This window comes from Aythya fuligula, chromosome 6 (assembly GCF_009819795.1).
Source record: "Aythya fuligula isolate bAytFul2 chromosome 6, bAytFul2.pri, whole genome shotgun sequence".
Taxonomy (NCBI): Eukaryota; Metazoa; Chordata; class Aves; order Anseriformes; family Anatidae; genus Aythya; species Aythya fuligula.
Window position 1 is genome coordinate 39024345 of NC_045564.1, and position 14628 is coordinate 39038972.

The 14628-nt window shown below is 38.1% G+C and overlaps 1 protein-coding gene across 4 annotated transcripts in view; it reads right to left on the reverse strand.

Moving 5' to 3' along the window:
- Nucleotides 1–14628, reverse strand: part of CCDC148 (coiled-coil domain containing 148) — a 61842-nt gene that overhangs the window by 13553 nt on the left and 33661 nt on the right. For all 4 annotated transcript variants that reach the window (XM_032190034.1, XM_032190035.1, XM_032190036.1 and 1 more), the window contains one exon: nucleotides 979–1119. In XM_032190034.1, the coding sequence (XP_032045925.1) occupies nucleotides 979–1119 (141 nt within the window). The remainder of the gene's footprint in view (nucleotides 1–978; nucleotides 1120–14628) is intronic.

Below are 14628 nucleotides of genomic sequence, written 5' to 3' on the forward strand. Positions count from 1 at the left end.
AGTACCCTACTTGGAACAGTTTAGCCTTTTCTTGACTCTGCTTTTAACTGGCATATTATGAGGACACAGTTTTTAGCAACTCCTCTTCTTGCAACCATGCCAGCACTGAGTAGTCCCATTACACTATTCACTCATCAGCATTAAAATAAATAAATAAATAAATCCATAATATTCTCCTACTTATTTTTTTCCAGAAATAATTTTGCAGTCTTAGCTATTCCATAGGTGAACTCTAAGCAAGCCAGATTTAAGTGTAAAAATAATTAGAAAAAGGGGTACAATTTTAATACTAAAAACTCCTGAATTTGTGCCATATCCTTAAAATAAAAAGGTCAACAGAGATATGTAAGTGACAATCTGATTTTCTTAAAGCCTTATATTCACTATAGTGGATTTTTGATTTTCTGCTAAGACAAAGTTTAGACTTTTGCATCAACGTCGTTTCCCAAGCAGTCACCATGTAAGTACTTAGAATAATGTTATATAGACGTCTGGTATCGTGAAGTGGTTAATACTATCATTGTACTTCAGGCTCACTTTTAAGGTCCTTGTGCTGCAAAGTGCAGTGCGGTATCTTGCAGACAACATACTGTAAGGCTCATTTGCTGCATTGCAGCATACTTAACTGCAGCATTGGAAGCTTTCGTAGTCCTTGCCACACTACTAAAAAGCACAGATCTGTCAGAGTTAGCCTCTGCGCTTCGTTTTTTGCAACATCGAGATAGTCACAAACACTGTCCCTGTGTGTGCTTCTTTTTTTTTTTTTTGGGGGGGGGGGGGGAACATAAAGTAACAGATGTGCAAGTACAGGCAAGCTTTAAGCTGAAATGGACAGAAGCAAGACTCCTCAAACCATTTGCTAATCTCTACGCTAATACTAAATACATTACAAGAATACACAGTAGTTAGATCAGGCAAAGATTTTAAAGGCAGTGGTACGTATTAGCAAATGCAAAAATGCTTTGAAGTTTATCCTACTTTTTCTTTCTCCTGAGCTCTGCGGATCATTTCCTGTTCTTTCCGTAGCCTTTCTTTCTCATCTTCCTTTTCTTTTCTTCTAGCAGCTATAGCAGCTTCTAGTTTAGCTGCCTCCTCCTGTTGCGCTCTCCATTGTAGAACCTGAAAGAAAAGGTTGATGAGACTACGTTTAGACAGTTGTGCAGTAGAATTTGTGCAATATTGTGATCCTGCAAAACTGAGACTGCTACGGAAACCCATGTGATCAATTTCTAAACCAAAATTTGCAATTTTATGAGCAATACAGAACCATTTAGTTAGCACTATCTTTCCATATATTAATATATAATTCACAGTTGACTGGTGTATTATGCAATAAAACCATATACAAAGAGATTAAGTAAAATTGCTAAAAGAATCTCAGTTAAGATCAGATCTTAAATTCCCTTTTAGCACTTGGACTTTCAATAATATGTTAATTTCTTCATGAACCTGTCATTTTCTTTAAAAGAAGAGATCTAGAATCTATGCCACCATGGCCACTAAGAGTGGTATGGTATCCTGTATTTCTGTTTCCCAATGTAGATGTTACTATCTTCTACTGACAGGTACTGCCAGTACAAACTGAATGGGAACACAGTTACTATTTTTCAAAGCAAAATGCAGCTAATCAGGTCATTGCCAATCTCTAACTTAAATTACGGACACGCAATCATGATTAAGCTGCTGCAGTTTGAGAACTGACAAATTATCACCTGAGCCTCTGTAATTATCCTTGGAGTTGGGGTGGCTACGGTAAGTGCGTTACTTGCTCACTGCAGTACAGGTACTTTATCATGCATCAAACAGGGAAAAGTGAAATCAATCATAAAAACAGCAAACCAGAAAAAAAGGATGGAAATGTGGATTCAGTACAAGTATTAACACTGTGGGTGTAAAGTAGCTGTTTGAGAGGAAGAGAACTGAGGAACAAGCTAACAGATCAGCTTCAGGACTAAAAAAGAGCAAACTGCTCAAAGACTACCCGTCATTTCCATCTCCAGCCCTGCAACTTTTCCATCCATTTGCTCAGTTGAATAGCTACATGCTGAAAGACCCCTTGGAAAGGTTGCTCCATGTGACCATCACTGTTAGGAGCAAATAAAGCTCGCTTTCTCTAGCCAGCACAATAGGAAGAGTTCACAGAGCTGTCTCTTGCTGATCACTGTTTCCTTTTTACACTTTGCTCTGTACGCTTATGAGTGGTCTTAATGTCTGACTAGAAAGTCTACCCCTAGATTGCAACTCTGTTCTGGTATATCCAAGCATCTGTCTCAAAATCCCTTGTGTCCAGAACTTGGCATTCTCTAAAAAGTAAAACCTCATTTGCACAGTTGTCATCACCTAGTTGGTAGCATGTGTTGTGGGAATAAAATTCTGGGGGTGATGTCCTTGCAGCCTGGTGACAGACACTGAGCTGTTCAGTTTGGAAGAGCCCACCTGCCTCACGCTTCCCTGGACCTGCCTGTCACAGAGGCAAGGATCCAAATGAAAAACATGAAGACAATACAGCAGGACACACTATTACACGTTAGCTTTCCCAAGCATGCACAGATATGTTTACAGACAACTTGTATGACTGAAGACCAGCCCTAAGAGACCAGAGCCCATTCACATCCTTCAACTCCAGCATTTCCATGGCAGCACTTAGCTTCCAACCAGAATGCTGCAGAAGGCAACAGATCCTGGGGAAAGAGCCTTCACCTTTGGTCAGCTTTCAAACTGTGCAAGTATCTAGTATCCCTGGTACCTCACCCTGGGTGATGAGGGGTATAATGGTCTCATGCCTGCTCCACAGGAGCGAAGGCATGCTGTGCTGCACATCTGCCCAGCCACTCCCAGACTGCTCATGAAGTGCATGGACCAGCTTGGGCATGAAACACACATGGGGAAACCTGCATATTTTCAGATACTCTTGAGAGTGTGTACTAACATATGCAGTCAGCATAGAAACATTTTTTTAAGCTATTCTTACAAAATTATTTTGAACTGGAATTCAGAATTGTACGCTAAAGAAAGAAAAAATTAAAATATTACTGCTGTATTCCTTAGCACAGATGTTATTCTTCATAAGTAATCTTTCTCCTCAGAATTTTGAAAGTGCTATCTTAGCAGAATCTTGTATCTTGGGTATATAAGTAAAAAAAAAAAAAAAAAAAAAAAAAAGTTAATGAAAGACATACTTAGTAGAGGTTCTTTGGTGGTGGTAAAATTAAAGAGAAAAGCCAGATCTTAAAAAATAGTCCTTTAGCCTGTCAGAGAAAAAAAAATGTTAAATTTCTCTAAGATCTGGGGAGCACACCGGACACTTGTAAGACACACAGAGCACTTCCCCCCCCCATAAGTCTCCATTAATGAGAAATGCTGTATTAACATAAATGGCCCTTAGACATAAGTACTGTAATATAAATAGCTCTAAGCATCTGATTAAATATTTTTTCTATAAACCAGAACTAAATATGACTGATCCTAATTGACTATATACCGCATATGAATCATCTACCTAAACTTCCTCAAAACAGGCTATTGAAAAAAGTACTGGGCAAAAATTTTTCCTTAGTTGTATGTAGTGTCAACACCCTACCCCACCCTCCAGCAATACTGCACTTTTTGTCATCCCAAATACATTAATGAGTTCAAGTAGTGTGTTCCAAATGGTTTCCAAATTATTTAAAATTACTTTATTAATAAAGACTGCCATATCACAAATACTGTGAGCCCTCAGCTGAAAGTGGATCTCCCACATCCTAATTCTTTATTCCGCATAAAGAAATATGAAACCATGCCTAAAGTTAAAATTATTCCAGGTTACAGAAAAAAAAATAAAAACCAGATTAGCTGATATTGGAAGGAACCTCTCCAAACCATCCATCCCACCTCCCCGCTCAAGCAGGGTCAGCTACAGCAGGCTGCCCACAACCATACTGAGTCAGTGTTTGAGCATCTCCAAGGACTGAGACTACACAGTTTCTCTGGAAACCTGCACCAGTGTTCAACCACCCCCTCTCAGCAGAAAAGTGTTTTACTCTGTTCAGATGGATGTAGCTTCAGGTGTTCTGGTTTGTGCCTTTTGCCTCTTGTCCTGGAAACAGGCACCATTGAGAAGAGCCTGGCTCCACACTATTCGCACCCTCCCTTCAGGTGGATGAGATACATGGATAAGATCCCCTCTGAATATCCTCTTCTCCAGGCTGAACAGTCCCAGCTCTCTCAGCATCTCCTCATATGAGAAATACTCCAGTCACCCCACTGCAGTTGCTCCAGTAGGAAAGAAAGAACAAAACTCTTTTTGATTCAAGGATCTGTATCCAGCCACCACAAAAACTAAATGAGAATCCTCATTTTTAGACTTGTTTGAACCACCGTCTTCTCATCCCTTGACACCGTAACTGTTCCACTTGAAACCACTCTTTCCATGTTAAAAACATTCACTTGGGAATGTCTTCTCTGTTGCCCACTGTCTTTTCTTTAACATTAGAGAATTGCCCTGTTTTAAGAGGAACACAATTTCTCTGTAGTTCAGTCTTTACATTACTTTCCAGCACCAGTTCCACATTCAGTTCTGAAAGACTCAAGTCTTTCTCTCCTGTCATGAGTCCATTATTTCCTAAGTTTGTTCAAAAGTTGAAACATGAAATAGACAAGTGGATGCTCTAAGATTTATGCTAGTCCCTCTAAACTAAGTGGCATGCAAAAGGATCACATGTTTAGCTATGTTTAGCATAACAAAAGTGTATTTTGTTGAGGAATATGAAAAGCGAAGATTATTGTGGTGTAGCTCAGAGTAGGGACAGTACCAAAAAAGCAGGAAAGGAAGCAGGTAAGGCAATCCAACACACTTTCTTGGGAGAGTGACATCTAAGCTCTGAAGAGAACAGCAGAAGGGAAGGAATGGCCACGTACTAGGAGTAAGACTTATTCAGACATTTATTGCAGGGTTTTCTACAGTTCCGACTAATAACAAATTCAGCCCTAGATGACGTCTAAACAAATTGCTCAGCATGGTAAAAATGAAAAATGGATAAATGACCTAAACCTCTCTTATATAGCATTTTTTGTTTACCAGATGGATCCCACGGAGGAAGCCAGTGGGTTTGGGGTCTAAATCACGCAGAGGGAATGACAAACTGATTACAGAATTTCTAAGCTACACATGAATACGAAAACTATTCAGTAGGCAAAGAAATCCATAGCAGTACAATATTCTGAAGCAAAGTACTATGGGAAGTACTTTCAAGAGAACAGTCCAGAAGAACTTGTACCACAGTTAATGAAAAGAGCTAATTAAAATTTCAAACCATCCATCTAAACAGAAGTATGGAACAGTGATAGAAACAGAATGAGTTACACGAGACAACCATCTAAGAGACTTTTAGAGGGAAGCTGTCAATTTTCATAAGACCCCATTTTCTGGAGCTTAGCTGCAATATCTGAATGAAACCTCCCACACACTGTGAAACCTGTGCTCCAAGCAAGGTCTTTGTCTAAATGGAAATTTTTGTTTAGCAATTTTGACAGCAGTCTGCTCATGCATTTTAGCAGCATAAGAATCTAAAATAAAATGGTAAAGTGTTTTTGTTACTACACTAATAAACTTAAGCAGAAATGTTTTGAAAATGAATGTGAAAGAGCATACAGTAATTTCCACATCACTTTCAAAACAGATACAAAAATATATTCACAAAGCTTTTAAAGCTAACAACAAAACAAATGAAATCTGCTAGAATGCTACTTAGACTGGAGCTAAAATAAACAGCTGAGGAATTGAAAGGAAATTTAAACTTTGGTAATAACATCACAATTTGAGATATCCTGAACTAAAATGAACTAACAGAGTCAAGTCATCTAACAAAAAATGCTTCAAGCTTACATTCTCCAACATCCTGCTTCACATTCCTCTTAAGGTCTCTACAATAATGCAGTAAGTGCCAATATAAGCAGGCTCAAGACACGCTGCAGTTTCAGTTTCCTCCAGATCTGAGAATCCTCTTGATGTTTTACTGATCTTCTCCAGATATTAGTTATCTACTAACCAGAGATCTTTTTTAGTTATTTGATTTCAGCCATTAGTTAGCATGGTGAGCCCATTAAACTGATCTTGCTTTAAGTTAACTGAAACTTCAGGGGAACTTCTGATTTGTAAATAGGTGCCGAGACTAGAGTTGTACCAACAGTCTGTCACAAAGACAACTGATTAAAGGAAAGCCTCTAACAGTAGAGATACTAAAACTAGTCTAGACACAGCTCAGGCTTCCTTGTTCATTCATTTTGGTTAGCAGTTATTTCCATGTCACATATGTTGTGTCTCACGACAAGCCATAACCTCTCCCTACTTCTATGCACATAGCTCTTCTGTTAATGACTTCTGATTCACGATAGAAATCAGTATTAGGGCATAATGTAGATTTTCAGCTGGTTTCATACAAACAAGCGAGCATAACCAAGCATCAAATATACAACTTCCCTTAGCTAACAGAACATTAAGGATGTAAAAAGTTTTCTCAGGCAAAACTAAGATACCACCCTATACCAATAATTCAGCTCATATCTCCACTGCTTTCAACATTGCTATTTACCTACACTGCCTTAAATCACTACTAAATAAACCCATTCACTTAGTGGGTATAATCTGCTTTCCATTTTTATCTAATCTAGTTAATATTTTTCAATGCATATGCCCACTGCAGATCAAGGAAGTGGGTAATAAGAATGACAGAAGGAAGGAAAGTTTCATTATACTGTACTTCCCCACAAGACCCATTTACTCTTTTCTGGAGGCAGCATGTGATGTTACTTGACATCATCACTGCCCCATCCCACATTCATCCAATCCATGCCTTTTCAGTAAGGTGAAAGAGGAGTCACCTCCTTTAACAACTGATTAGCTATTTCAACAAAAAAGGAAAAGCTGGTAACAGCAGAAAAAGGCGATTTGCAAAATATTTATAAAATGTTATTCAGTAGGTTGGCACTATGCCATGTATTCCCCACATGAAGCATTAAAATAATTTAGGATAAAGCATTCTTAACAGAGCTGAGATAAATTAATGTTTTGTTATGTAAGAAATTCCAAAAATTAGGTATCGAACAACTGAGTCCAATGTCAAAGTATTTCAATTTTTAAACCACGTTTGAACATTATCCTTCTGCTAGAGATTAGTTCTAGTCCCACAGCCTCACCTTATTTTGTGGGCCAGACTGCCTGTGAAGGGAACATTTTGGGGACAATCACCCATGGAAGATGGCACAGGCCACAATGAAAAGATTCCCCTGTTCATATTGTCACAGCTTGAAAAATAAGGAGCTAGACTACTTCCACTTATGACAACAAAGGATATGGTGGACTGCCTCCTACAGAAACCAAATCTGAATCTGTATTTACCTTGCAAATTATACTTCACTGCGTGTTTGTAGAACACATTGCACTGTGGGAACCCAATCCTATCTGAGAGCCTCTGGGCGCTGCTGCCAAACAGCATCAAAGGGCAGGCAGTGAGGCATAGCATAGTATTTGAGGAATCTCAGTGGCATGCGTTTCCACAATTTTAATATTTTTGCTGTTTAAAAGTGACTACCTGACATTCAATTTCCAGGGTTCCTACAACATATTCTTGTCAAGAAAACCCACTGTATTCATCTGTTTTTTCCTCCAGAGGTAACATCATGTAGAACAGAAGAACAAAAACAATCCTGAACAATAATTATGATTCCCTAAGGTAGTAATTTTGGACCACAGAATGCACAAAAAAAATTTTTTTGTTCTTGATTGCATTCTTTCATTCCTACTAGTACAAAATCAGAATGGTAGAGTTTACTGTATCAACAGTAAATGTTCTGTTTAAATACCAAAAAATCCTATTGGTTAAACTAATGCTAAAAATACACTAAAAATTGGATCCCCTATTGCCTGTTTCAAAAAGAAACTTGCATATTAGCAATAAAAGTACTGCCAATGTTAAGTTTTGAAGGTTTTTAATTACAAACAGCATTTCAAGTACATTTCACAGTTCATATATTATTAGCGGAGCTCTTGCCAAGTGAATTATTAAATTGCTGCACTGAAGAAAATACATACGTTTCTATTTTCAGTTCATTATTTCTATATTGCATATTACAATAATGTAAAGTACACTACAAGCCACTAAAAATAATTTATTAGTTCTTTCACTCTAAAGCATGAATAGTAATAACATATTTACCACGTACTTAATACTACAGATATATCTTTTAATGACAAAACTTTGGGAAGATTTTCCTTAAGAATTCCCACTATGTTAACACAAGCTAATGTTACACCATGTAAGGTCTTCTCCTTCAAGAAACATTGGCTTACATCAGAAGCAGGTTAAGTTGCCTTGGATGATACCAAGGAACTTGGCACCAAGCTCCTTCCAGCAGCTAAACTACCTGGAGCTAGACAAACAGGAACAGAGGACAACTGATGGGTGTAAAGAGGGCCTGTACAGTGAAGGTCATGCAAGAAATAAAACCATCCTTTGAAAACTGAAGCAAAAATACAGTACAAACCAAAAGGCCACAGAATGACTGGAAGGAAAGGTGACTCAGAATGGCTACACAGAGCTCCAGATCAGTATTCTGGCAGGCTGCACTGCTACAGATAAAACAAGCAGCTAGAATTCAAATTCTACACGAGGATTCCCGATTAACATGCATGATAGTTGATACTGGAAGTCATAACTAAAAGGGGAATAAAAAAATCCTCTGATATCCCTTCTTAATTACCAGTTTGGATTCAAATCATGTCAACCATGACTTTTTTTTTTTCCATGTTTTTAAGATAAGGACTGCAAGGATCAAGCTTGTGACGTAAGGAATTCCATTTACAAAGAAAAGGCCATTTTAGAGCTATCCATTGTGTTCTGAGAAAAAGAAGCAAGCAAAACACATGTAAAAGGTGATTAGGAAAAGTGACAAAAGGCTATAGGCTAAAGGAATCATAGGATTGCAACATCAAGTCTTCAGTAAGGATATTCTTCTCAGTTCTGTTTTTACTGGATATATATCACCCCATCAGTGAAGATGATATATTAAAAATTGGTAAACTTTATTTCCCCAAACAAGAGAAGGTCATTACTAGAAGATTAACATAGAAAATTCATAAGAAGGTGACTTTCACTACCAGCAGCAGTCTCTTCACTTGCAATACAGCTTAATCGTTAATTCTTCAGATGAAAGTGGCACATGCTGATCTATGCCTTCTGCCTGAGCAACTCCATTCTCATGTGGGGAAAAAAAATAATAATAAAAAAAATAAATTAAAGATCTAGTCTACCAAGGATTTACCCAGATAATTTCTATTAAGTTTAGCAGAAGTTTAGCACAAACTCCACTTGGGTTAATGAGCTAATAAATCCCTTGGACTCAAATATTTTCCAAAGGGAACAAGGCAGCAGCACAGTGTGCTACAAAACTTTTTATATATATATATATATATATATATATTTTTTTTTTCGAAAGTAACTGGTTATAAGGAAATGTCTATTCAGTGAGTATTGAAAAGTAATGCATTTCATTAAAAAAGTGTTTTCAAACTTGCTTGCATTCACCCACAATTTCCCATTACAAAACCTACCTTTACCACTCACACTTTTAAGACTGCTAGGTGCTAGGGAAAAAAAAAAAAACATGTTGCAAGACACTTGCATCTCCAGGACAGAAGGATTACAGACAGAAACACCAAGTTCATAGTTCTTGCACAGCAACCCCGACACTCACAGGAACGGATGATTGGACACACTCTATTGATTGTTTGGACTTGCAGAAAAAGTCTGACATCTAGGAATCACTGAACCTACTGGTAACATTATGCCCATGTGCAGTAGTTTCAACAGCTCTCAGCCATACCGGACTCACAGTATGGGAACTGAAGAGTAAATTTACACTTGTGCAGTGGGCATTTCAGTTAACATGGTTCCAGTTAACAACTTGTTTGCCAGGACTCTGGAAGTCACAGACAAATTCTGCTTCAAAGCTGAAGTCTCCAAGGACACTGGGATGAATTATAGACTTGCTTGTGATGTATAATTTTATCAGACAGGAAAACAAACCTGCACTAATCAGCCCCACTCCACACACACACATTGAAATAAAGCTAAGTGTTATTCTTGGAAATAAAATAAGATTAAAGTATATGCATATATTCCTAAATGGAAAGATAATGAGACAGGTGCCTCAGGGTGTGAACACTAGAACTCATAAAAGGGAAAAAAAAATGAAGTGTATATTAAGAACAGTTCCTTGGAGTCTAAAATATTATTCAAGGGCAGAGGAGGGGGAAGCTTATCAAAACAATGTAAGATAGCCATCATTTTTTAAATTTAGAAAGTCCTTTTCTATGAGCATCACACACACCATTTTCCTTTTCTTGTATTATCTTATGTATTATTAAGATTGTATCTTAAGTATTATCTTGTATTATCTTATCGTATTGTCATTACCTTATGAACTGACGTGAATGTTTAAAAAAGAAAAAATCTGTCAGTTACTAGCTTGCTAGTAGATTATGTCACTAGCTATGGTAAGAAATTTAATTTTAGCAGGGAGGGTTCCACACAAAATACCATTACGAAGTAGAAATATTTAGAAAGAATCATTGCTGTTGACATATTTTAGTTCAAGTGGTGGTAGCAGTGCAGAAGCCTGTGCTGATGAGTTCCTGTCTCACACCAGCAGGTTAAGCAACATGTTGATCAGGCATCCTGCTGTCTGTGCTCTGTGATACAGTGATTAAAATACTTCTGGCCACTAGCTTCTCAACAAACACCAAGCATTCAAAATCCTTGCTAACATCTAATCCTGAACACCCAGAGGGTTGGCTCCAGTACTGTTGTTTTTCCAGACAGTGAAATACAGATTACCCAACCTGCTGTGCCAACAGAAGAGCTCACTTTAGGAAGCCAGAAGGTCATAGAAGTAAGGGAATATCCAGGTTATCCTTCTCCTGGCCTGTTGAATATCATGTCCCATGCACATGTTCTCTCAGCCTTCCCTTATTTTCTAATTTTGCCTCATTCACCTCCTCGGTCCCTTCCTCACTTTACTCCTCTGCGTGCTTCTATTCTGAGTTTTTCTGCCTCATATCAGACAGCTTTCTCTTAAGATAGGTTTGGTGGGTTGGTTTTGGGTTTTGTTTGTTTCTTTTTAAACTACTTCCCTCTCTTCACATCACAGAATCAATACAAGGATGGACCTGGATTCTGTCCTGCTCTATCTCATTCATACCATGATTAAATGACCTTGATTCACAGCTAGTTTACAAAAGTTAGAAGAACGAATCAGTATGCAAGTCAGTGACAGGTTGTCCTGTAGTTCACCACTGGGTATAAGATGGCTTCTGTGAAGCTAAACATTCTAAAACTGCGAAGCGCTGAGTTTTGAAACCTGCTCATCAATGTGCAAATTGGCCCACACCATTTTGACACATGCTGATGTACAAAACAGCGAAAGAGTAAAATGAAATACAGACTGTACTTTTGACACTTAGCAAAAACAAAATGCCAGCCACTCTAACACAGAGCTTACAGGGCAGCACAGGCTCCAAAGCAGCAGGTCACTGACTCAGTGGTTCAGCAGTGAGAGCGCTGCTCCTTTTCCTCAGGGAGGAGACTTAGCACTACCACCATGGTGAAGGACTCGTCTGTATTACTGTAAAAAAGAGTGCTTCAGCTCCTGAGACCAGATAGTTAATACATGAAGTAGTTTACAACATCAATGGTCAATGACAACAGTAGTTATGTGAACAACGAGCTATCATGATAACAACAGATAGTGGTCTGAAATCTCCAGTACCTTTCAGCTCTAAACAAAACAAACAAACAAAACTGTTCCCTCTTCTCTTCTAGAGTGGGAATTCTTTCAAATCTTCTGAAGAAGAACTGGAATTACCTCCAGACTCCATAGGGTCCCTTGAATGACAAACCAGGCAAATGGTACAAGCTAACAGTATTCTCTGCTTCTAACTGACTTACAGAAAAAATATGAAAAATCCTTGATTAGAGCATTTGATAATAAGATAACTAAGAAATAATACATTTGCAAGTTTCATTGTTTTTCTAATCACAGAGTGAGTTTACCTTCTGACATTAACAATGAAAGTTAACACCTCTAGTAAATTTTGACTGGTACTCCTGAGTAGCTTGTGCTCCACAGGCTACCCTCCGCATGAGGTCTGCAAGAAGTAATGGAGGAAAACAAGTCTATTGCCATTAGGATTAAATTTTGTCCCACAAAAGTTCATATCCACCACTAGAAAAAAAAAATAAAATTGAAAATCAGAAAATGGATAAAGGTAACTTTTCATCATTAATAGAACCATAGACATTTTTTTCAGCTACAAAAGTGCTTACATCAGAAAAAGGGATACAGAAGAAAATCATTTGAAAATAATCCTCTGTCAAAGAAAGACTAGTAAAAAGACACTATTTTCAGTTAGTAAATTTAGTCACTAAGGCTGGGATTGGTACCTATAAACCTTGTGATGCTGCAGAAGACCAGTTTCAGTTCCTCAATCAGATGACAGGATGAGGGGGAATGGTTTTAAACAAAAAGAGGGGAGATTTAGATTAGAGATTAGTAGGAAAATCTTCACTCAGAGGGTGGTGAGACACTGGAATAGGTTGCTCAGAGAAGCTGGGGACGCCCCATCCCTGGAGGTGTTCAAGACCATGTTAGACAAGGCTCTGAGCCACCTGATTTAGTGGGTGGCGTCCTTGCCTATGGCAGGGGGTTGGAACTGCGTGATCTGTGAGGTCTCTTCCAGCCTGAGCCATCCTGTGATTCTATGATTCCCTGAAGCTGGAAACATGTCACAGTATCTTTGCTCAAGACAATACGACAATGGTTTACTCTTCACAGCTTGTCCTGGCATTTCCTCTCTCCTGTCAGTCAGTATTATTTAGAAATGTTACAGTTCTTGACAACAGGATTGTCAACATATTATTAACAAGTTTAAATATTTTGTAGGTTTAAATATTCACTCATACATAACCTTAAACCGCAATTCTATTTACAACTACTTTGTACTGTATGTGTAAGGATAGCAAATTAAGCTCACTTCTATTTATTTATGCAGTGCTATGAACAGTGTCTTTGATATTTTACTACTTTTAGAAAGTACTATTGCATACTATTTTACTTGCCTGAGGTGCTACTTTCCTAGCTGAAGAAGGAAGATTATTCTCCAAAGAACATAAGGATAGGTGAGCTGTCTGCTTGTCTTACTATCCATTCCCAAGTAATTTGGGGATCATTGGACAATTTCAACTAAATCTGGCAGATAAGTGTAAGTCTCAAACATATTTGTGATCCTACAAGTTTTGATAAACTGAGCAGCCAGGTGACTGAGACAGATATGTCTCAGCAGAGGCACCAAATGCTCCTCTGATTGAAGTTTTGGGGCACAGTGGGTATTTTAAATGGAATTGTGATGGCATTCTCAGAAGAACAGAAAGAAACACATGCAGCTGTGTTGCAGTACTGAGCCCTGGGGGACTCCACTAGTCACTGGCCTCCAGCTGGATTTGACTCCATTCACCACGACTCTTTGGGCCCAGCTGTCCAGCCAGTTTTTAACCCAACAAACTGTACACCAGTCCAAGCCATGAGCAGCCAGTTGCAGTACCTTAATGTTGATCTCCTGTATTAGTCATTCAAATCAGTGATTTGACTATATTTGACTACTAAAAAAAAAGAAACCAACAAAAAAAAAAAAACAACTGTTCTCATTATACATGGAGAAGAAGAAAGTCAATCTGCAACATCCTTTACATAACTTGTAACATTTCAATCAATTCCATTGAACTATCCTTCTTTTGAAATTAGTTTATCTTAGCTTCTGTCAGGATAAGGAGTGCAAAAATTGCCCTCCAAAAATTAACAATCGATTGCAAGTGATGTTAGCACTGGAGTGAGGATTAATCCTGGAACACAAAAGATTTAAAGGAAAAGGGATACATTTTTGTATGTGAAGGAAGAGAAAGCACTCTAAGCATCATGCTCAGGAGATTCAACTCCCATTTAATCTACTTTTGTAAGTCTTTCCTTGACTGTCCTTTTTAAACTGTCTTATATGAAGGTGGAAATAACTGGACTACAAATATTTTCATAAAATCAATTCAAAAATAATATTCTGAATGCATGCAAACATCGACTGAATTTATAAATGCAGAACAGCAAGTACTTCAAGCCATTAGAAGCCAACTGTGAAGCAGCACACTACTAACCCTCTTAAAAGATCACTCCCACTTTATTACCTAACTGCCTTTTGACAAAGAACAACGCGCTTTATCTTGTTTAGGAAGAGGAATTTCAATAAAACACAGCACTGTGCTGAACCTGGATAAATCCACAAACTACAAAGTGCACCAAAAACATAACATGGGTCATTGTCCATCACTCGTTTAAGGTGTAGTTCTCCCACAATTTTATTTCCTTCCCTCCCCCCACCCTCCTTCCAGGGAAAGGGGGGGGGGGGGGGGGAAGGGGTTAAAGATGTGTATCAGAAACATTCATTCTTTAAGGATATATAGTATATCCTCACTAGTATTATCCATTTCACACTTTATTTCATTCAGATGACTATGATATGGCCCTCATGATTTATTTCACTTGAGC